Source organism: Typopeltis vanoorti, chromosome 16 (genome assembly GCF_054136105.1).
Source record: "Typopeltis vanoorti isolate ZY-2024b chromosome 16, IOZ_Tvanoo_1.0, whole genome shotgun sequence".
NCBI classification, from domain to species: Eukaryota; Metazoa; Arthropoda; class Arachnida; order Uropygi; family Thelyphonidae; genus Typopeltis; species Typopeltis vanoorti.
The window spans coordinates 114,641,245-114,667,099 of record NC_143564.1 but is presented as its reverse complement, the minus strand read 5'-3'; the positions used below and the strand labels follow the sequence as shown (position 1 = coordinate 114,667,099).

At 35.4% G+C, this 25,855-nt stretch overlaps 1 protein-coding gene across 3 annotated transcripts in view; it reads right to left on the bottom strand.

Moving 5' to 3' along the window:
- Sik3 (Salt-inducible kinase 3) overlaps positions 1–25,855 on the bottom strand; it is a 328,804-nt gene that overhangs the window by 16,513 nt on the left and 286,436 nt on the right. For all 3 annotated transcript variants that reach the window (XM_090406156.1, XM_090406154.1, XM_090406155.1), the window contains exons 13-14: positions 17,880–18,019; positions 4,530–4,711 (exon numbers count right to left, since the gene is read on the bottom strand). In XM_090406156.1, coding sequence (XP_090262282.1) covers positions 4,530–4,711; positions 17,880–18,019 — 322 coding nt within the window. The remainder of the gene's footprint in view (positions 1–4,529; positions 4,712–17,879; positions 18,020–25,855) is intronic.

Sequence of the window (25,855 nt, the reverse complement as noted above, 5' to 3'; positions counted from 1 at the left end):
CTGTGGCCTTAATTAACTCTGCTGGGATTTCATCTGCACCTGTGGCCTTATTGCTGTTGAGCTGCTTAACTGCTCTTTCAACTTCATGCCTAAGTAGAGGAGGTTCCAAATCAAAATTTTCTTGGTGGGAGGACTCAACATTTTCTTTATCTACTCAGCTGTACAGTTCCTCACAGTATTCTTTCCATCTGTTTTTGATTTCCAACTCTTCTGTTAGTAATGATCCATTCCCGTCTTTGATGACACTCAATTTAGGCTTGAATTTGTGCTTCAAGTCATGAACCTTCTCATCTGGAACTCTATTTCTTCACATTTATTAGTATAGAACTTTTCTTTATCCTGCTTGATGGCTCTTCTGATTTCTCTATGTAATCTCTTGTATTCTTCGGTCCCCGTGTCTCTTTGTTTTTCCATCCACCTTCTTTTGATTAGTTCCCATGTTGAATCTGATATCCATGGGTCTCTTGGTTTTCTTATTGGGCTGAGATACGTCTTCGCTGTATCCTGTATTATCATCTTGACTCCTTCCCAAAGCATTTCTGGTGAGATTTCCTCATTGGTCTCCAAAAAATCATCCAGCCGAGTTGATGTTTCTTCTGTGAATCAACTAGGAATTACTCTAACATCCAATCTGGTGGAATGTGCCTGACCTGGAAGTTTTCGGAGTCTTAGTCTTACTTTGGCTCTTACCAGCTGATGGTCTGTACCATAATCTTCTCCAGGACAAGTATGCACATCAGAGATGCTTGTCTTCCACTGCTGGAGAGCCAGGATGTAATCAATCTGGTGCCTTGACCTATCAATGTTGGATGTCCAAGTATAGGTCTGTCGTGGATGTTTCTGGAAGCAGGTATTGGTAATAACTAATTCAGGCAAATTCCAACAGTCTTTCACCATGGGTGTTACGTTCACCCAGAACAAACATGCCACACTCCGGCCTGACTTTCACACTCTTTCCCACTTTTGCATTTAAGTCTCCTAAGATGTACAGTATGTTTCTCCTTGGTAGGCAGTCCAAAACAGTTTGTAAGTTTTCATAGAATTCTTCACTCTCTTCTTCAGGCCTATCCGTGTGTGGTGCATAAACTACCACAACTGATACATTGGTAGGCTGAGCCTTAAGTCTAATGGAGAGTATCCTATCATTAATGGGGTTATAACCAAGAAGGCTTCTTGCCTGAGTTGTCTTCAGTATCACAGCTACCCCATGATGTTTTGAGTCACCACCTGAGTAAATAACTAGCTTACCATCCTGTCTTTTGAAGTGACCTTCTTCATTCCATCTTGTCTCTGTAATTTCCAAGATGTTAATTTTATACCTATCCATCTCTTTACAGACAATCTCAAGAGTACCCATCTGTAAACCCCGGACATTCCATGTACCTATGTAAAATTCCTTTCTAAGATTAATCTTATACATTCTGTGTTGCTCATTCATGGTATCACTGACTTTTGATGGAGACTGTAATATACTTCTCTAACAGGACCCTCTGCCTAAGCCCTGAACGCGGCTCTGATTATTCTGCGCGACAGCCGATGCATTATTAGGCACAATCATAGTAGCATTTTGGAGTGAAGTCACTGCAAGAAGAAAGTGGTAGGGTTGCAGAGACCCTTTCCACAAAGATGAAATAGCAAAATAGGAAAGATTCACCCCTAGCCCTCGAATACTCTAATAGCATTGGGGGGAAGGTAGCAAGAAGAAAAGAAAGAAGGAAAGAAAAAAAGGTGTATATTACATGAAGTAAGGCATGGTCCAGCATCAGGTACCTCGGGTTTTGCCATGCCCGTACTCACTAAAGTGAGCCCTTGAGGAATCACTTACCTCAGGCATCCCATAATACAAAAGCACACATCCTTACAGACATGTCTGCAGACACCACACGTGTGGTGTCTGCAAGGAGTTTGAATGTGTTCAAGGCACGGTATGATGAGCTGTGTGTGTGTGTGTGTGTGAGAGAGAGATAAAAGGACCTCCCAGATGAGCCTTTGACTTCATGAGGTCTTGGGGTAATAATAATAATAATAATAATGTATAACGCTATGCATTATGGGAAGGGTCACTACCCAGACTGGTTTTGAACTTTACTGAGATCTCATCAGTGGGAGCCAGACCCAGAAAAGCTTTCAACATCTATCTCTAATCCAGAGTATTTTAGTAATAAGGTGTGACACCTTATTATGTGACACCTGATATCAAAATTGGAGATGTTAATGTCAGCTCTTTGCTTTATGCAGATGATGTTATACTTCTAAATAAATCCGCTACAAGTCTGCAAGATTCTCTGACTAAACTGAATAGCTGTTGTAATAGATATGGTATGAAGGTCAGCAATAAAAAGACAAAGACAATGAAAATAGGCAGAATCATTGAAAATGTCAACTGTGTTGTGAATGGAGAACCTGTGGAACAAGTAAAACATTTCAGCTACTTAGGCACGATTTTTACTGAAGATGGTAAATTAAATATAGAAATAGACAACAGAATCAGCAAAGCTGGTATGGTGGGAAGTCAATTGAATAAATTCATATGGAATAAGAAAGAAATTGGTCAGAACACTAAATTAGCTGTATATAAGACAGTGTTCAAACCAGTTTTAACTTATGGATCTGAGAACTGGGTCAGAAGTAAAACACTTGACCAAAGACTGCAGAGATGAGAGTCCTGAGAAAGATTAGAGGCATGAACAGATGGCATCAATGGCAATATCATATTAAAAATGAGGATATTAGGAAAGAACTTGACATTGTCAGCATCCAGGAATGCGTTAGCAGGGCTAATCTCAGGTGGTATGGTCACTTAAATAGAATGGGAGAGGAAAGATTAGCAAAACAAGTGTTCTCTGACAGGTTGGCAGGAAAACGACCCAGAGGAAGACCAAGATATAGGTGGATTGATACGGTACAAAGTGCCTTAGACGATAGAAATATAAGATCTGATAATGTTGTAGTCTTGACAAGTAACAGACTGATTTGGAGGAAAATTGTAGATAGGAAGTTAGTAATGATGTAATTTTTTCATGTAGTACTGTCATATCCTGTACACCCCTTGAGGGCACATGGCAGGAATTTGATGATGATGATGATGGTGGTGTGACACCTTTTGGCTACTTGTACGGCATATGGAAATGACTTCTGCATCACTTCAACCTTGGTATCACTTCTGGGTCTGGCTCCTACTGATGAGACCTCAACAAAGGTTGAAATTGGTCTGGGTAGTGACCCTTCCCATAATGCACAGCATTATACATGTCTGTAAGGATATATGCTTTGCATTATGGGATACTAAGGCAAGTGATGTAAAGTCATTAGCCTCTAAATATGAGTTGCCCAGTTGTGAAGTTATTTTACATGCAAACTTCGTTTGCTTACACTTGGATAAAGGATTAAACCAAGAATATAATTTCTTGGCATCTTTAATTTATGTGCCACTTATTTAAATAAATTAATGTATTTAAATAAGTGGCAGCTTGCATTCCTAGAATATAATAAAATGAAGTGTTTTATCAACTGTTGAGATATTTTGTTTGTACTCCATTCTCGAATTATTAATTTTTTTTGAAAATAAATAAAACACTTGGGCTTCAACAGATTTTTAGTGTTGTAATATCAATATTCATACTACTGTATGCATATGATCTCCTTATAATTTTAGCAAAATTTATTATATATGAAGTGTCCAGCCTTATGAGGAATCTATGAAGTGATATGCAGCCTTACAATCCCTAAACCATTCACATGGCAATGAACACACACTCGTACATTGTATGAAAATCTCTTTCATGCTATACTCAGTGAACAAGGAAGTCTTGACAGCCATTTTCCTTGTATAATGTGTCATGAAAACACCTTTTTAACTGATCACATATTAAAATTCATAGACACACAAACTACATAGTCTGAAGTAAAATACTACCTATAACAATTACTAAAATTGCTAATACTTACTAAAATCAAAAGACTTATCTGTAAGCCACATGCAACAAGCACTACTACGTGATGCACTAGTGCTCCCCAGTACAAAAACAAAAAACTGTTACATATTGTGTACTATATTTTTTCCTTTTGAAATTATATCCGTTTTTTCAAAAAATCTTTTAATTCCTTATGATCAAGTCTCAACGAATTATGCATGGCTCTACTCATCATACAAAAAATGTACTTGCTCCAACACCTTCCCCATGTTTTTAATGTTCCAATAAGTTAAGAGTTCCAAAAAGTGATCAGTGGCGCATTTTATGTTTTCTTAAAGTGAAAAAGATTTTGTTGAGAAAGTTATTTTTTATTAAATAAAAAAAATCTACTTTGTCCATCTGCAGCTACTTACCAGCTGGCAAAATCTATTCCCCACAAGTAACTGGGCAAGCATATCCGTTAGGCCATATTTATGATAAAGTATTATTATTATTATTTAGTGTTAGCAGATAAATAAATATTCTATCACATCATAAAACTAAAAGCTCAGCAATTGAGATGTTAACACATTCAACATGCATGAGGTTGGTTCGAAGGTGACAAAAATGACATACCTGTAGTTGCTGATATTCTTGTAAAACAGTCTGAAAACTATCTATACCACTGTGGGGTGAAAGTGACTGATGATAGAGTCTTTCCAATTGGTTACGATAATAAATGGAGGGAGAGCAACCATCACTGGCTCGACGAACAGGAGAAAACCTACCAGAAGTGGGATCACGAAAACCCTCTCGTCCTATAAAAATTATTATAAAATTGAAATCTGAACCATATGTTACAATTTCCATTTCACTGCAGTATATATATCCAGTGGTGAGGTATTAACAAAGGGCTCGCATCATCGAGCAAAAAAAAAAAGAAAAAGAAAAAAAAAAGCCGTATTTCACACAAAAACTTTTATTGATACAGCTTGTGTACAAATTCCAATCAAAAAGTATGAGAGGACAATCAACCTCTAAAGGCTATCATTTTTATACAAATATTTCATGATCTAAACATGAAATATTTGCACACAATCAACTGTATTAATTTATCTTACATAAGAAAAACATGTTTGAACTATCAAAATATAATAAGAATGAAATTTTTTATAATCTTTTATAAAACATTTGATTGGCTACGGGTTTTACCATACAATTGGCTACCAAAAGGGAGAAGGGTAAAGATAGCACATGCGTTTATTTTATGTTCAAACTTGGGCACATTCGTTATAGAGGAGTTGAAACAATAATTCCAAATAATCTATACACTGCCGAATAGACTAATTTTTGTTAGGTTACTGTATGAGTTCGTTGCTTAATATGTTTCAAAAAAAAATTTTTTTTTGAAAAAATAAAAAAGTAAACAAGAACAAGGGGCTCCCAAATTTGAGAAAAATTTAACAAAGGACTCGCTCGAGCCCTTTATAGCTCACCACTGTATATATCATATCACAAATTTATAACAAAACGTGATAAAAGCTATTAACAACAGGGACCTTTTTTTTTTATTTGATAGAAAAATAAGTCTTATTAGTACAGTCTTTAATTAAGAATTTCACTTGCCTGACAGCAGGCAACCCTAACAAGGTAGTTGTTTCCATAATTTGCATAATGTATTCTGATCACCGTGTAAGAATGAAGGAAAGGATTGCCTGACAGCTGTTTTGAACTGTTGGTTCTCATCAGAAATCAGAACTATCATATCTGTCATGATGGATAACTAAACTTTAAATTTAAGCTATTTCTATTAAAATGTCCTGATAGCAATTTCTTTAAATCTTGTGCTCTTTATTCATATACAAGGGATGATAAACCAATCACACAATTTTCATCCATTGTTAATCCTCACCCCACCCCTGAATTATGTACTCAACAGATTTCCAATTTCATACACAGTTGACTTTTTTTTTCTTTAAAAAAAAAAGACAATTCCATTCAAAAACGGTCACAAAAACTTATGTAGGCACTCCAAGAACCATGCTTTTAGAGGCCTAATACAGTTACACCCCGAGTTATGTAACACGCGACTTACGTAAATTCGCAGTTATGTAATAAATCTACTAGCATGTATGAACATGTTTGTGGCTTTGCACAGGTGCATCTTTGACAGCCTTATTGCAGTACAGTAGTAGATGCCTCACATGGTTAGCTCAGTCACTTGTTATCACTGCTAGTTTTTTTTTTTTTTTTCCCCCTTAAAATGGAATGCAAACACAAAACGGAATAAGCTGGTAATAAATCTAAAAAAACGAAAGGACTAGCCGAGGTTTTTAACTTGATAGACTTGGTGTTAGCAAAATCAGAATCGATGGATTTGAACACTGAGTGGTTCGAAAATGTTAGCCACCGTATCTAATCCGATATGTTTAGCTAGAAGGCCATCTACAAGGACAAGAAGCATGTGACTACACAATCTACTCTAGACATGTTTGTGAGATGCTGTTCACAACAAAGTCAAGATGGCAACTCAGACGATCCCGACTACCCTCAGCCTTCAACATCAAAAGGGGTAAAACTTCCTGCAGAACAGCATTCCTTAGAACAGCCAACTTAGCCTTCACAAGGCATTTTTTTATTTGAAAAGTGAATATTTCAGTTTGTTTTTATATTCTTTTATATTATGTATTTTTCATACTTTCCTATTTACAGTAGGTATATTATTCAAATAGAATTGATAATTTTTTTTATAATTGAATTTTTTTTAATCATCCCGAAAAATGAAAAATATCTGATTAATGGCAAAAAAATTAATGTAAGACAGCAGTATGAGTAGCCATTGAACATTTTATTGTATGTATGTTATTTACAAATTCAACTTATGGAAAGGTTTACGGAAAGCATTACTTACGTAACTCGGAGTATAACTGTATTTTTTTTTTTTCAAATCATTACAGGCCATAAGCAGGTAGTTATACCAAATCAGCCAACTCTGCTAGTAACCAGCAAATGAGTCATTACTCATATCTTCATCATTATAATACTTAATTTTTCCAATTTAACTTTCTTTTTCTTTTTTCAACCTCATTTTCCATTTAGATATTTCTTCTTCATCTAGCTCCTCTGTAGAGCAATTGGAAAAACAATGGTATATTGCACCTTTCGATTGGAAAAGATCCATGTTTGATTCCCGTCATGATGAGGGGAATCTTTATATCTTTCTACACAGTAAGCTGCTTGGTGTAGCATGTGGCACTGATGCAAAGCAGGATGCTGTATTTACTCGAATATAACTCTCACTTTATTCCCCAAAATTAAAGTTAAAATAAATTGACGTTAATAATTAAATCCTCAGTATTAATTATAATTTATAATTGCTCACATTATTTATAAAACAAATACATTTAAATTTTAATTATCAACGTTATTTACGTGAGCAGCCGCTCACCTTCATCACACGATATATTTGAATCTTTTAGTGACAATGCTTCTGTAATTAAATTAATTATTTTTAGAGAAATCATGTCCCAAGCTCTAAATCCAGGTGCACAACAGTTCTAATGATGGTCTCTTAATCCGCCCAAAAGCAATTCAAAATCGAGTAAAGCAATGCTCGCACTCCCATATTTCTTCTACTGGTTGCTTCCATTTCTATGCATATGATTGGTGCGGTATTAACAAAAGATCATGCAACTCAATGACAAAGGCAAGCCGACGATTGCTGAGTTGAAATGTGGATTCTCTTCAACTGAATTCCAAAATATCTGAAACTGCCATAACAACATTTACTATCTATTTCTTAAAGTCATAAGCTTTTTTCATGTGTGAACTATATACAAAATGTTTCACTTTCTTTTTCCGTAAAGTAAAATCAGAGGTGCGAGATATATACGAGGGCAACTTATATTCGAGTAAATACAGTAATAGCATCCAATGCATCACTGTTTAAAGAATTCAACCAAATGGACTTCATACAGTGCACTGTCTGCAAAAGATGTACATATTACCAAAAGCAAATGGAATTTGGCTTTGAAAGTGATACTGGTGGGAAAGTGTGCTGAAAATGTTTTCAAAGTGAGGGTCAGGTTCGAGATTGAAGCGATGGATGGAACAGAGACTACACGTGAAAATGTCTGTGACAGTGTAACAGCAGATAGGATTGAAACAGAGGTTAAAATTCACATAGTTGAGAGAGAGAGAGAGAGAGAGAGCAAAAGTGTTGATCGAAAGAAGAGTAGTATGACAGATGTAAAGAATGAAGAGAATTGGCTGTAATGAGGGAGATAGCTTAGAGAGAAGGAAAAATCAAGGAGCAAGTCTTGTATGGCGATTCTATCAGAAGTGTGATTGGTGAGAGACTTACAAAATTGTGCTTCTCTGGGTGCAAAAATTAATGATGTTAGTGAGACTATTAGATTACAACAGGATAAAGTGAAAGAGTTGATCGTTTTAGCTGGAACAAATGATTTGAAATGAGAAAAGTATGGCATGAGGGAGGACATGAAAGAACTGAAGTGGCAAAAGAAAAGCATGAGAAAGTTAAGATAGTGAATCTGCTGCTAAAATGCCTAAGTTAGTACCAATGGTAACAAACCAGACTGGGATAGTTGGCATAAAGTGTCAAGATAGAAGTGGGTCTAAGGGGTGTTTGCATTTTATGTACACTAATGCCAGGAGCATTCGAAACAAGAGGGAGGAGTTTTTGGCATTGGTTAGTTCATCCTGGCCAAAGGTTATTGGCATTAGTGAGACATGGCTGACAGAAGATACACTCACTGAGATAAAATGTAAAGGGTATAGTATTCAGGAAAGAAAGAGAGAAAAGAATGAGGGGAGGAAGTATTATTGATAACAGCTGATAAACTACAACCAAAGAGAGTAGAAGTTAACTCCAATGAAAATATTATGGTTGAGGCTATCTGGTGAGATAGAGGCCAGCAGAATAAAATATACAGTTGAATGCTTCTATAGACCAGGGGATGGAAAAGATGAATGGAGATAGTATGCATTAGCAAATAAGCTCAATGAGTGGAGGATAGGTAATTATGATGGGGGATTTCAACTATGGGAACATAGATCGGAAGGAGGAGAAGACACGAGAGGAAGGAAATGGAATTTATGCAGTTACTAAGGGTTTGAGGATGTTATATCTAGTAATTGCATCTGAGAATTTGTCTATAACCAATATACCCACATTGCTACCACTTGTGAGACTGATGATATGAACTTGTCCTTGAAGGGTGGCTAAATGTATGGAAATTTCAGTTAAGGGGCATACCTGGAATTACAGGGCTGGTAAGTATGCCAAGCTTAGGAGATTCATAGCATATGAAACTGCAAGGGTTGGATGTTGATAGTGCATGGAAATTGGTAAAGGAGTGTTTGAGGGAAGTAATAGCAGACTGCATACCTAGAGTCAGGAGAGTAAATTAAGTGGAAGATCATTAAGCTGGAGCTACAAAAAAGTGGAGGGAATTCAAAGAGAAAGGTGACAAGGAGGGATATGAACAGTACAAAGCACAGGCCAGCATGGTAAGAAAGGTAAAAATAGAGCAGGAAAGGAAATTAAGATAATCCAAATTAGCTCTTTTCAATATGTTGCAAGTAAAAGGAAGAATGTTTATGGCAGAATGATTTTAACGAATGCTGATGGTAGGGAGGTAACTGAATCAGTCAAAATAGCAGAATCACTAAATGAACACTTCGCAATATCTCCACTTGGATGAGTATATCATCCAGGTGGAGATATATATTGCAGTAAAGAGAGAGGTAAAGACTTTGGGGACTGAGATAAATGAAATGGAGCTGCATAGCATATACCAGAACCTTGATGTGAATACAGCTATGGGATTAGATGGTATATCAGCTCGAGTTTTACATGAAGGTATTAGGGAATTGTCGGTGCCTTTGACTACATTGTTTAATCAAATCTTGGCTTTAGGTTAGTCCCAAGGAGGTGGACAGAGGAGAAAATAATTCCATTGTATAAAGAAGGCTCGAATATTGATGTAGCAAATTACCAACTGATCAGCATATCAGGAGTTGTTGTTAAGATACTGAAGAAGTTGGTCAAGAGCAAAATGCAGGAATGGATAGAAAGAAATGAGATACTGTATCGGGGGGGGGACATGTTTTGTGAAGGATAGGTCATGCCTCAGTAACTTGCTCACACATTTTATAATACAGTGACAGCTGAGTTGGATAAAAGTAATAGATTTACAGTGAAGCTGCTAGACCTTACAAAAGCCTTTGACAGGATACCAGATGGAATTCTAATCAATAAACTGCAGCACATGGGAATGGATAGAGGGTTGGTGAGGTGGAAAAGAGGGTGGTTGTTGGAGAGATATCAAACAGTAGATTATTCAGGAGTAGAGTCCAGAAGAAGGCCTATGACTAGTGGCATGATACAGGCTCTGTTCTTGGGCCACTACTGTTGAATTTGTACATTAATGATATAGGAAAGGATCTGAGAGGAACTGTTCAATTGCTTGCTGATTATACAAAATTGGGTAGAGCAATAGTAATAACTATTGCTATAAGATAATGTTAAAATTTTGTGGGGTGATTTGGATAGACTAATAGTCTGGGCAAAGGAGAATGGATGCTAATGTAGCAAAGTATAAGGTTATGCATTTTGGAGTGAAAAGATTAACAGCTGTATATCACATTAATGGAACTGTACCCCAGGAAATTGATAAAGCTAGAGATTTGGGAGTGTTAGTGGATAGAGAATTAAAGTTTAAACACACATAGCAAAAGTGGCTAAAGCAGTTCATCAGATTACTTGGTTACTGAAGAATACTTTGATAAGCATAGACAAGCAGGTTATTGTTTGTCTTTATCGAGCCTTGATAAGACCCTATCTTGACTAGTACGTGCAGATCTGGTCACCTGGGTTTCTTGGCGATGAGGAGGAGGTGGCGAGGATCCAGAGGGGAGTGAATGAGATGATAGCAGGTCTATGGAATGAATCTTATGAGAACAAGTTGAAGATTTGTGGGTCACAGAAATTGGCTGACAGGCAGAAAAGGGGAGATATGATTGAGACATAAAAATCACTAAAGGATTTTTACAAGATTAATAGAGAGGAAATTTTTCAGAACAGGTCTGTGGTGGTAGAACTAGGGCCGTCCTTGCAAACTGAGCAAGAGTATAGTTAGAAGAGTGTTAGAAGTAGATTTTTTGTTTGGAGAGTGGTGAATAAGTGGAAAGGTTGCCAGTCTGTTGCGGGTGCCATGAGTGTGAATGAGTTCAAAGCAAAGCATGATAGATACCATGCAAATATTGCATAGTGCTTGCATGATTAGGATCTCCCTCGATCAGTCTAAGGACTCTGTGGAGTAGCCTATAATAATAATAATCAAAACTTTTCACTTGATTTCAAAACATTCAGATAGTTTTCACATTTTTTTTCTTCCTTTTCCAAGTTTTCATATAGTTTGGCAAAAGACTTTACTCAGACATCACAAAAGAGTTTTTATCATTAATAAAATATATTAAAAATATAAAATAATCAGTAACAAACTTCCATGGAGTTGCACTCATCATAGAAGGTTTCATTCAACCAGCAATTCATTTTTTAATACTAAACGATGTGCTCATTCCCATAGCTGCCATCCATGACACACTATAATAATGAAATCCATTGATCCACCATTCCCAACTCACACATACACACACAAAAATCTGCTCCTAGCTTTCTTCCTCTCCATCACATCCATAAACACTTGAAGCTGGCTTTTTCATTCTCTCATCTTCTAGTGCATGCGTGTGTGTTTTAATCATGTAAAATCCCATCATCAACTTAAATGTCTTTTATTCCTCTTATCTATCCATCCAGTGAATTCTGCAGTTTGCATTTCATTAGCCTCTTCTTATGACCAAGATTTCAGAGTTCTGAAATTACCTTGGTCACTCATCTCCACACATTTTTCAGAGTTTTTCATCAATATAAACTAGGTGACCAAAATCTTGAACGTCATCTGCTCCTGGAACACAATTCCAATACAGTATATAATTTCAACACTCCAAAGTACTTGCACTTATTAACATAAAGATGGCAACTCGCTCATTTTTCAAAGCTGAATTTTATTTAAATCTTCCTGAAGACACTCGACATCAGCATATCTTCTTATAATTCTCATACTTATCCACCTAACCAATAAACAAATATCTCCTGACTATTCACATGAAATATTTTTTAACAAATACGCTGAACATCAGTAACTGAAGAACAGAACCAATTAACGGCATGCCATTAACCATTTATTTTTTTATAAAGATGTTTGAAGCAAGCAAGATGTTTGAAATGTTATTTCTATCTTTAGAAATACTACTTTGGCTAAATATTTATAGTAGACTACTTTGGCTAATATAAATTTATTAAAATTAGTTATTAGAGCTTAACAACAATATGCTGTTTGTGTGTAGACAAAATTTATGAAATATTGTCACTCACAAGAGAAGCCACAGTTACTGGTGTACAACTTGCATGAATACTTATAATTTCAAAATGAAAGTACAGAAATTATAATTGATAAACTTTCTTGCACTTTGAAAACAACTCTAATGTTGGCTCAAGTACAGCACTAAAAGCAGGCACAATGATGAACTGGAGGTTGCTCTACATTTTTGAGAATGTGCAGAAGTGAAAAGAACATTATGGGACGTTGCTAAGTGTTCAGGTGTTGGAAGAATAGGAATGGAACACAGCAGCAGAGAAACTTCATTAATCCATATAGGATTCATTCCAGTTAAAGCTGAAAAGAACATTATTTAGCTGGAATGAATCATACAGAATCACTGGAATGAAGTTCATACAGATCAAATGGGCCAGTAAAGTTACTGAAATTGTTTGTGGTTTTAGTTATTTCTTCAGGAGCTTTCATATAGAAGGCAAAGTTGTTCTTAAGTGATAAAACTGTTGTTATGGTTTTAAGTTATTTATTCAATGAAGTATGTTGAAGCTTTCCTACAGAAAGTGAATTAATTTTAAAGAGAAGAAAGTGTTGATATTTTAGTAATTTATTTATTGGTGTTTGTTGTGATTTTTTACATAGAAAGTGAACTAAGTTAATAAACTGTTTTGGATGAAAGCAACGTGTATGTTTTCTTCAGTGTTCGGTGATTTTAAGATGACAGAAGAATTTGATTGTCTTATGTTGCTGCCACTTTTGTGTTAGTCTTTTTCCTGTGTTCAAGAGAGAATGAAAGTTCTGTAGGAGAACAGAGGCTGAGGTTTCGGATGTTTTTGTCTATATAGGATAATAACTGTTGATGTATGTGACTGGAAATTGGAAGTCATGTAGTTAAAGGGTTTTCATGTTGTTTGGAGTTGTGATTCGAAGAAAAAACATTGGCCCTTGCATAGTTAAGTAGTTGATTTGATGAGTATTTCTTTGCGTTATTTGAAAATTAAAGATTTTTTTTATTTTGGTTATAAAGTGTGTGAAGATTCAATCTTCTAATGAGTTAAATGTCCTCGGAAATCTGTGTGCAAGCTAGATTTGGAATTTATTTTTGTGTGTTGCTCTTTGTATTCGAATCAAGAATTAAACGACTTGGAGGAGAGAGAGCGATATTACTAAGAGTGCAATGAAGAAAGAAAGTGAAAATACCCCCCACCCACATGCATACAGACAGATGAATGATTAAAATTATTTAGTCTAGTACAAAATGCTTATTTATTTAGTTATTTATAATTAACTGAATGCAACAAAGTAACTTTCCTGCATAGTGAAAAAATGCTACAAACAATTTTAGTTTTTCTGCCATACCTCACCCTCCTACAGATAAAAAATAAAATTATTCAATTCTGTTTTTTGGCACAGAATTTTCATTTACAGAAATTAGTGTTTTTTTCAAATTACTGACATAGTAGCTATCACATAATTCTTACAGTAGGCATAAATCCATATTAATCATTCAGGTATTGCTTCAAAAAATTATGGAAACTGTATGGTAGTCAGTCTTCATATCATTTGTTGCTTGCATTTGAATTAATGACTACCAAAGCTTTTTTGAAGACAGGCGCTAGTGTATGCAGACAACTGCTGCCATTTGTAATCTTAAATGCTAACTAGAATACTGTCTGAAATAGTGTAAATTATATGGTCAGATTTTCTGAGTTGTGAGGTTAAAAACCCAAGTATTTGAAACATTTATTTGCATGCATCAAATGCTAAATTGGAAAATTGATGAATAGGCTACATAAAAGTTCCTCTACTTGGTAAGCAGTGATGATTCTTTTCTTGCAGTCTAGTTTCATGAATTAGGAAGCATTATCACAAGACTACAACAGCATCTAAAAAAAAAAGATCATCATTCTTTAAATATATTATTGTTATTAAGAGAGACCTCCAAGGCATTATGGACTCAGAGGGAGGCCACATACTACATGCACCAGTTATCATACTTATTCTTGAATTCATTCACACTACTTGCACATACATCCAATGACAATTCATCCCAATCACACACCACTCTATGAGAGAAAAATCTAGTCCTCATCCCCTTCTTAGTGACATTCATTCTCAGCTTCCAAGGAAGCTGAAAATGAATATCTTCTCTTGTCCTTTCTCCACCCTTCATAAAATGAAAAATTCCATCAACTGAAATCCTCCTATATGACAATTTCTTTCAGAAATTTGTAAGTCTCAATTATATCATCCCCTCTTTCTCCTGTTTGCTAGTGCCTGCAATCTACAAATTCCCGATCTGTCTTCATAATCAGTATTCCATAATCCTGATATCATTTTTAACACTCTCCTTTGCACTCTCTCTCCAATATATCAGAATCACGACAGAGACTAGACCTGTGCACGATAGTCCAAGTGAGGTCATATCAAGGCCTTGTAAAGAGGTAAAATGACATCCTTATCTTTACATGTGAAAGTTCGTTTCAGAATTGCAATTATCTTTTGAGTTGTATTTGCAATCTTTGCTACATGGCTCCTGAACTTCAACTTGCTATCTACTAACACTCCAAAATCCCTAGCCTGATTAGTTTCTTCTAGCATAATCCTACCAATATAACATGACATTTTTGGATATCTAATCATGGCAAAGTGAATGACTTTACATTTACTGACATTGAACTGACACCCATTTCCCATGGCCATAATTCCAGCCTATTCAAATCATTCTGCGAGTACTGCATATCAGCAGCATGCCTGATTACCCTACCTATCTTTGCATCATCAGCAAATAGCTGTATGTCGCTTGTTAAATCCTTCCCAATATCATTAATGTAAAGATTGAATAAGTGGACCAAGGACTGATCCTTGTGGTACACCACTAGTCATCATAAATCTTGCCAACTCACATCCCCTGTATATCAGTTTTTGATATCTGTCAGTCAGGTTATCCTCTTATCCATGCTAATACTTTAAAAATCCAAACCCATATTCTCCAATTTATGCAACAATCTTTCATGATGTATTCTGCCAAAAGACTTAGCAAAATCCAAAAGTATCATGGTGTGTCCATTTTCCATGTTCAGCTCAATAGTAACATTATTTACAGAATGTGAGCAAGTTGCTAAAACATGATATTCGCTTAGTAAACCAATGCTGTTCATCACAAAATAGAGATTCACTGTCAATCCATTTCTGAATGCAAGCTGCCCTAACCAATTTTTCCAAAATTTTCATCGCCACTCCTGAGATACTGACTGGTTGACAGTTGGATACATTGGTCTTTGCCCCACCCTTATGCAATGGGATTACCACATTCTACCCACTGCAGTAGAATCTTCCCTCTTCTGAGACTCAAATTATATAGCCTGGTCAAAGGAATAGCTAGTTCAGTGGAACACTCTTTTAGCACCTGTGCTGATATCCCATCAGTCCTTATTGTTGAATTCTTATTCAGTTTGTGCAACAGCTCTAATACCTTCTCTTCATGCACCTGAGTTTCTTCATTCAGTGAATGAATGAAAGTGACTAAAGGGTGACCATTCATTCATTCATTCAGTGAATGAATGAATAGGTAGCAGTGACCTCAATGCTGAAAAAATCAGGTTGATAGCTATTAGCAAAATGGCCACTCATTCGTTGAACAACCTCTGCATCTATCACCCTCACACCATATGCATTCAGAAGTTATTCTTTCATATTCATTCTTTCTTACTTGCAGCATATCGATAGAATTCCTGTGGGTTGTTTTTAGCACACAGAGCCAGTTTCTTTTCATACTCAGACAGTACTGCATACAACAGTTGTGACTATTCTAGCATGCTGCTTATAATTTTTGTGATGGACATCATCCTTATGCAGACGGTATTCCTTCCACACCATCTGTTTCTTACGACTCTCTTGCTTAATAAGACTCCTACCCTATTTATTCTTTGAACTCTTGGTACACATTTTGATATTGCATCAATTAAGTATTTTTTAAATGCTTCCCATGCACTGTAAATCTTCTTCCCATTCAGCAACCAATATTATTCTGCTGAACTAAGTATACTACTCAGCTAGTTATAATTTTCTGCTTTCTGGTTCACCATGTTCCCTTTACTGAATGGAACATTCATACATTTTAGTCACTTTCCAAGTGAATACCACATGATCACTGTCACCAACCGGAGGCAGAGTAGTTACCACATGAAATATTGTTACTAGTATTACAATGATAGGTCTCACCACTAAATAGATTCAAGTCATCCAATATCATTAGCAGCATGCCCCCTCCTCCCCTATCCTGTCCTTCCTAAAAATACTGTACCCTTTACATTCAATGCAAGTGAATATATCTGATTCTGATAGCCAGGTCTCACACTAATGCCAACAACCTGAGGTCCCAACATACTGACCAAACTCTACCCCTTTGTTTCTGATACTCCTAGCATTTGTGTACAGACATAATAAGCTACCTGCATGTTCTTTTGTATACTCTTGTCTGCAGTCTGCATGACACATAGCATAGTTGGACAACTTGTAGATCTCTATTCTTCTCTAGTGCCTAATACATGTAGATATTTTTGCACACGTTTGATGGGTCCTAACTGGACGAACACAAAGTTGAAATCATTTCTCCTAGTAATCATTTCCATGATAATGCCCATTCCTGTCATTAGCATAATTATATAACATTGGCACTCTTACACTCATATACACACCATTCCTCCCATTATAATTTAGTTTCCCTGACTCTCTGTGTCTCATACCAGTTTTTCAAGACTCCTGATAACAAATGCATTCAGATGAAGGCAGTCCCTCTTATACAAATCTAAGCTTTCTTCACACTTACTCTACACATCCAAAAACTCATATCCTACGCATCAAATAGTTTGCCATTGTAACCCTTCTTCTTAATTCATTTTTATCATATCTAGGTAATATACTTACTATTTTCACTTTCTCGCTCTTACCTCTTCCAACAACCCTTTCATGTCCTCTCTCATACTGAACTTATCACTAGTTAAGTCATTAGTACCTACTACAATTACGATCTTGTTTACTTTTCACTTTCTGTTTTTGAATTCCTTGCATTATATTTTAAATTTTACTCCTGGAAAACTCAAAGTTATAACCTACTCATCCAACAGCATATTTTATGATAGATTCGCCATCTTTCTTTCAAATAATTTTTGAATAACATCCTTCACTCAAACTATTACATTTAATATCAAAAGCCTAAATGAATTATCATTAACCATTTTAACAGCAACCAAATTCTATGCATTTTAAGAACTGACAATGTGATAAAATATATTTCTTTTCTTTTTTAAATTTTGAACAGGAGGACTATATTCATCAAAAATAAATAACTAAATGTTAAAAGAAATGCAAACTCCAAACAAAATTCTTATGATAACTGATGTAACCATATAACATCATACTTGGTAAACAAATACAGAACAAAAGTACTTAATAAAGTGCTAATGTTATAGTATATCCTTAGTTAACTGATGAATAATTACTGTATGATAAACAGAAGATAATTATCAAAAAATAAATCTTTTCTTTTAAAACAGGAACTTACCTGGCTGTTTTTCTAACACAGTTAGAAGACCAGTACGTCTTTGTTTCATCGGTTGGTGATGTTTTCTCTGAACATCTTGCATTTCCTCTGAGCGATTCACTCCTAACATATATTGCGCAGGATCCCATGAAGGCAAATAGCTGTAAAGAATGTATCCATTCAGATATCATAATCTCTTCAAAGTGACCTACTGGTGCACTCTAGTTTGAAACTGAGTTATTTTGTTCAATAAAGTCCTTATTGGATTTTTTTTTATTACAGTTTTTTTATCCAAGAGATTGTGAGATTTACAAAACTATGCTTTAATTTCACATGCAAGTAAAATTATGCTGAAAGTGATCCAAACAAAGGCTGGAGCGATATGTGAATCAAGAAATGCCAGAAGAAAAGGCAAGTTTTAGGAGAGATAGACGAACTAGAGACCAGATAGCAAATATGAGATGGATTATGAAAAGAACAGGAAAATTTCAGAAGGAAGTTCTATTCATCTGTTTTATTGATGATAAGAAAGCCCCTGATTGTATATATCACAACAGACTATGAAATGTAATGAGATCAATGGGAATACTGCATCTAAATCTCTTAATAAGAGAACTGTATGACAACTAAGATGCTTCAGTAAAAACAGTCTTTGAAGAAACAGTGTTCGAGTGGAAAAAAAGATGCAACAGGGTTGTATATTGTCATCTATGTTTTTAATATTTATAATGAATATATTATAAGAATGGCTAAGTTAGACAAAGACCCAGAAGGAATGAAGATTGGGGGCAGAAAAATAAATGATTTAAGATATGCAGATAATACAACTCTCATGAAAGAAACTAAGGAAGATCTGGAGTTGTTGATTCTATTGGTTAAGAGGGAAAGCAACAAAGCCCAGCTTAATTTAAAGCAAAGCAAAAGTGATGGCTTCTGGCAATTTGATGAATTAATGATAGAAGGAAATAAAAGAGATAATTGAAAGTTATGATTCAATGGGATCCAGAATAAGCAGCAATGGTATATGTGAAGATGAAATTAAAAGATGGAAAGAATAGTCATGGGAAAAAAAAAAAAAGAGCTATGTTAAAAATGACAAAAGTTGGAATTTTGAGTTTCGTGCTGAATATAGAAACTATAAAAGTTTTGATGGATCCAAGAGTAACCCTTCAGGACAGGGACAACTCGTGGTAAAGATGGAATAAGTTCTGATCACTTTCCTTAGTATTCTCCATAATGCAAAGCGCATCTCCATGCGGACATGTATGATGTTATGCATTATGGGAAGGGATCACCGGTCTGGGTAGTGTTAATTCATCTAGGCATGGCAGGAATGTGTGTAGGTTGATGGAGCTGCAAATCATCTTGTAAAATTTGTTGTGCTTGTAATGTGTATTTATTTCTATGTTTTATTTATATTTTGCTTGGTTAGAATTTCCTTTTATTCACTGATGATCAGTATATACTTTTTTACATAGTAATATATACATAAATATACACCCTTTCATGAATCCTACGTTTAGTTACATAATTCCCCCCCCCCCCCTTTTTTTTTGTCAGCAGCTCTGCTGTCTAATGAATAATAGGTATCTCATATATTCTGGTATTCTTTTTGGAGCTCAATTGATGTAGTTCACTTCTTACAATACATAGAAGAATTCATTTTTATTCAGGAATAGATGAAGTTTTACTTATTATGTCTGTTTTTTATAGAAAATTGGAAAGATCCAATCTCAAACAGACACTAAACTGCAGAAGCAAGAAAGACAAGTAGTTTTATCATATTACTAAATACAGTGAAGAGAGATTTACAGTCTATGTACTATATTTAGCAACAATATTTACAATAAGAGACAACTGGAAGGATGCATTATAATGAAACATGTCCCCTTCCCATAAATGCTATGATACGTGAATGCCAGAAATAGTTTTTATTGTAGTGTTAAACACAGCATCTAAGCACACTTGTCTTGGCGTCCATTTTCAAATTTTCAGTTGCAGAAAATATATGTAACGGTTGTTTATAATGTAGTTATTGGATGAAGAAAGCCCACAATTCATGTCAAGCAAATTTTCTAAAGCAGTGATTTCCTCCCCACCCACCCCTTTTTTTTTTTTGAAAGGCAGAGGATCCTTATTTTAATTTGAAAAATACAGTGCTGGAGTTGGCTAATTTTATCTTCCATTATTATTATTACTACATAACAGCTCCAGGGATTCCAATGACTCATATGGATTATGTTTTCACATCCAGAACTACGAATACTAGAAAAGGGAATAGATCTTATGAAAAAAGAACATGCATCAGCAAAAAAACAAACCAAAAAAAAAATAAATAAATAAATAATAATAATAATAAAATAAGCTTTATTTTTAAAAAAAATATGAAATTAGCATAAATTAAAAACAACATTTATTTTTAGCTAGTGTAAAGATTGGTGCTGTTTGATGTTCAACATGCTCTCATCTGTACAATGAAAAAGATAGAAAATGCATTCAAGCGGTGAATAGTACAGATACACCAATAAACATCATACATGAAACGTACATCAAGTTTGGGAACTTGATGTACCACAATGCATTGTCAGCCTGTAGGTATGTAGGGGTATATCAAGTTTGTTTATAACAAAGTATTTGTCTCAAAAACGAATCTTGTGTGTCCATGGACCACAAGTTTGGGAACTGCTATTCAAGAGCAAACAAAGAACAAAGATGCACATGCAAGTGTATGTGTGTGTGTGTGTGTATGCGTATATATATATATCAGTAGCATCGCGTGCCCATTTTGGTTGGGTGTGCCATTGTGTTTTCCTGCCAACCTGGCAGAGAACACTTGTTTTGCTAATGTTTCCTCGTCCATTCTGTTTAAATGACCATACAACCCGAGATTAGCTCTACTAACGCATTCCTGTATGCAGACAATGTCAAGTTCTTTCCTAATATCCTCGTTTTTAATATGATATTGCCATTGATGCCATCTGTTCATGCCTCTAATCTTTCTCAGGAGTCTCATATCTGTGGTCTCTAGTCTTCTTATCAGAAGTAAAACTCTTGACCCAGCTCTCAGATCAATAAGTTAAAACTGGTTTGAACACTGTATTGTCTCTTATTCCATATGGATTTATTCAATTGACTTCCTACTATACCAGCTTTATTGATTCTGTTGTCTATTTCCATATTTAATTTACCATCTTCACTAAAAATCGTGCCTAAGTAGGTGAAATGTTTAACTTGTTCCACAGGTTCTCCGTTCACAATGCAGTTGACATTTTCACGAATTCTGCATATTTTCATTGTCTTTGTCTTTTTATTGCTGACCTTCATACTATATCTATTACTACAGTTATTCAATTTAGTCAAGGAATCTTGCAGACTCATAGCAGAATTATTGATAAATACAACATTGTCTGCATAAAGCAAAGAGCTGACATTAACATCTCCAATTTTGATATCATGTTTAATACTACTTTCTTTCATAATGTGATCCATATAGATAATGAATAACAGAGGGGATAATGTACATCCTTGTATCACCAAAGATTTAACATTAAACCATCTTCCTGTACTTCCTTCAATTCTAACTGCTGACTTACAGCTCGAATAAAGACTAAGTATTGCTTGATATAATGCCCCACTGACACCATATAACTGTAGTGTATTGAATAGCTTCTCTCTTGGCACCTTATCATATGCCTTTTCCAGTTCTACAAAACTCAAATAGAGATCTTTGTATTCCCATGATTTCTCCACAATTTGTCGTAAAGTGAAGATCTGATCCTGACAGCCTCTATTTGGCCTGAATCCAGCTTGTTCTTCGCCAAGCTTTTCTTCTACAATTCTTCTCAACCGTTTCTCAAGTATACTGGCATAGATCTTGCCAGGAACACTCAGTAGGGAAATACCTCTGTAATTCTCACATTCAGTTTTATTTCCCTTTTTATATATGGGTACTATGAGAGTTCTACTCCAATCATTGGGAATACGTTCCTCTCTCCAGGCCTTCTGAACTATGCAGTGCAGCCACTGCAAGACTTTTATACCACCATACTTCAGCATTTCTGGTCGAATATCATCTATTCCTGCTGCCTTTCCGCATTTTAAGCCTTTGATAGCTTTTTCCACTTCAAGTATGGATATGTATTACTGACTTCATTTAACAATTTCTCAAAGTAATTACTCCATACTTCAAGAATATCTTTTTCTCCCGTTTTCATGTCACCTTTATCATCTCTAACTCCTTTTACAGTACTCTTTCCTCCATTTCTATGCTTCTTCTACAACCTCCAAAATATTTTGCCACCTTCTTGATATTTATTTTCGATGTTCTAGCCAAAGTCCTCCCATGACTTTTGTTTAGCTAGTTTTACACAGTGTTTCGCTTTCTTACATTTCTCTCTGTATGCTCTAAGAGTACAAGCCGACTTATTTGCCAGGAACTTTTGATATGCTTTCTTCTTTTCCTTCACTGCCTCTTTAACTTCCTGTGTCCACCATGGAGTTCTGATTTTTCTATCCTTGCAGACAACCTCACCACATGCCTCTCTGGCTGAATCAATCAAGGTTTTCTTCAAGGCTTGCCACCGGATCTCTAAAGTTTGGTTCCTGTTCTCAAACTCTTTCATTTTTTCTTGAATAGTGTTTCTACAGTTAACATCTGAGAGCTGCCCAACTTTTATTTGCTTTAAAACTTTCTTATATGTTATTCTTTTCAATATGAAATTCAATTTTGTCCTGCTTAAGACTAAATAGTGATCACTTCCAATTTCAAATCCTCTGTACACTTTGGTGTCCTGCACAAGGGAGAAAACATCACTATCAACAATAACACAGTGAATGAGAATTTTGTTATTTCTTGCCTCTTCTCTCCATGTGAGTGTTGTACACATTTTAATGTTGGAACATGGTGTTAGTAATAACCAGTCCATGTCCTGAGCAGAAATCCAACAAATATTTGCCATTATTATTAGCTTTGCTCTTTTCTCCAAATTTTCCCAATATATTTTTGTATGTCAGACAATCATTTCCTACTCAGCGATTTAGATCCCCAACAAGGACCAACTTTTCCTTTTTCATTGTGCCAGATGCTTTCGCTAAATCCTCAAAAAATTCCTCCACTTCTATCTTAGTAGAATCTTCTGTGGGAAGGTTCTACTAAGATAGTAGAACCTTCAAATAAGTCTCATTGTCCAGTTCCCCATTCTCATATTTGCCCACATCACTCTACTTGAGACTACCTGCTATTCAAGAAGATTAGCCTTGTATTTAGTGTTGAATACAATGGCTACTCCTTCTTTTCCTTGATTGTCATTGCCTGAATATGACATTTTGTATTTATTGCTCAGAAAGATCTCACCAGTTTTTGTCTTTTTTGTTTCAGTCACTTCTATTATGTCGATCTGTACTTACCTAATTCCTCCGCTAGCTCCATTTCTTTGCCATTTCCAAATCAGGCTTCTTATGTTGATAGTACTGATCTTTAACTCTGGTGATGTTGAGTTGCGGTGTGTTTTCAGATTTGTTCCAGTAGCTGACTTTTCGCTGTTCACTCTGGTTCCCTGGTGAAAACAATGGGGGGGGGGGGGGGGGGCTTGTTTAACCGGGCGATGCCCCAGCCAGTGTACTGTTTATGTGAGAAGCAAAAAGGATTTATGCTTTGTGGTGAGATTAGATTATCACTGACAAATACAAGTGAGACACAGATAATTTGAATTTTGATACAATTTTTAAATACAGCCATATAATACACACAGAAATCGGGAAAAGTAATCCCTTGGGAAATTATTAATTTTTTTAAACTGAACCAAAGAAAGGCTGAAATAACTTGCTTTATTTATTTATACATAATTCCAACGTCTGTCAACTATTATTATGCAATCTGCAAAAGCTCTGGCAGAAAATAGGAAATTCAGTACATCGTCAACACTGTTTCTCATTGTAAATATAGAAATATATATTTTCAATGTCCTAAGCACGTCAATCTGTTTTGCATGCACTTCACGCATGCAAAATAGATGAAACTCAGAAAACAAAAAATAGCAACTCATGACAACATTCAGTCAGATTGGTTAGATTGGATTGAAACTCTACGAATTTGACCTGCTGCACCATCTGTATGCCTGTTCATACGGCTCAAAGGTGTCCATATTTGTAACCACACCCAGACTATTAACATGAATGTGATGCAATGTTTACATGTCAAAAAGTATTCTATATACTAATGCTTCATTAGTATATAGTGTTTAATTTTAGGAATTACACAAAGACAGGAAACAATTAGGAGAGTCTAACAGGAATAAAATCTAAAATGGGATCTGCAAATGGTACAAAATCCAATAGTAAAATCAAAATTTAATGAAATTGTTTCAGAACTGCTGTTTGCACAGTTGCAAAACAAAAATGAAAATACTAATTTTACAAATAAAGTTTACAGAAAAAGTTACAACTAACGTGTCATATAAGGTTTTGAAAATGTTATTGCTTAACAAACACACGATAAAGCTAGTTCCCTCCACTGCAAACATGTTAAATGGACATATTTCTTTGTTATTATTGATAGTACTTCTCCTCTTGTCTCTCCTATCATTCAGAAATGCCATATCTTTACATCTCTGTTTCCATTCTTAATGAACCAATTTCACTGTTTCATTTATACCAATAACGTTTGATCCAACCAACTCAAAACATACCACACAGTGATTTATTCATGATACTCTTAGTATTCAAAAACATCTTTTTCTTCATCCAACATGCAGTTCAACCTATGCCACCATTCAATTGTAATTCAATAATGACCTTTCTTTCCATTCCAACTGCTGCTTTCTCCATGTCTATCTTTTTTATGTTCCCATACGTCCTATAATCATTCTCAAACATACGTTCACTTCAACTTCCATTATTTCATTGGAATGAGAACCGAGTCACAATCTGTATGACAAACTCTCACTCCATCCTTATTTCTCTCACTTGATTATTTTTCCTTCAACTATTGATCACTTCCTCATCATGATTCCATAACCACTCAATTTCTTGCTGTCTGCTCATCTTGCTATCCTTCAATTCCATTTCTTTCTCTGCTAACAAAAACTTGTTCAGATGCTTCACAGCAAATTACTGAAGTGCAGTAACTATTCAATTATTCACTATTCCTTTTGTTTCATTTCAATAAATCATTCACTTTATCATCATTTTCTAATGACCAAGGCATATCAGATATTATGATAGTCCAACAATATTTCATGACTGTTTCTCCATCAACGCTCAGACGTGAACTGTAGACTAAAATACAGAAAGATTATTGAAAAAAAAAAAATGAAAGAGTTTGAGAACAGGAATCAAACCTTGGAGATTCAGTGGCAAACTCTGAAGAAAACACTGACTGATTCTGCCAGAGAGGCATGTGGTTAGTTTGTCTGCAAGGATAAAAAAATCAGAACTCCCTGGTGGACACAGGAAGTAAAAGAGGCAGTGAAGGAAAAGAAGAAAGCATATCAAAAGTTCCTGTCAAATAAGTCAGCTTGTGCGCTTAGAGAATATAGAGACAAATGCAAGAATGTTAAACACTGTGTAAAACTAGCTAAACAAAAGTCACGGGAGGACTTTGGCAAGAACATAGAAAATAAATATCAAGAAGATGGCAAAATATTCTGGAGGTTGTTGAAGAAGCTTAGGAATGGAGGAAAGAGTGCAGTGCTGTAAAAGGAGTTAGAGATGATAAAGGTGACATGAAAACAAGAAAAAAAGATATCCATGAAGTATGGAGTAATTACTTTGAAAAACTGCTAAATGAAACAAGCAGTGATGACAGCACAGTGGTAAAAAACACTGACCAGGCATGCAGTCAGGAATACATATCCATACTTGAAGTAGAAAAAGCCATCAAAGGCTTGAAATGTGGAAAGCCAGCAGGAGTAGATGATATTCGACCAGAAATGCTGAAGTATGGTGGTATAAAAGTCTTACAGTGCCTGCACTGCATAGTTCAGAAAGCCTAGACAGAG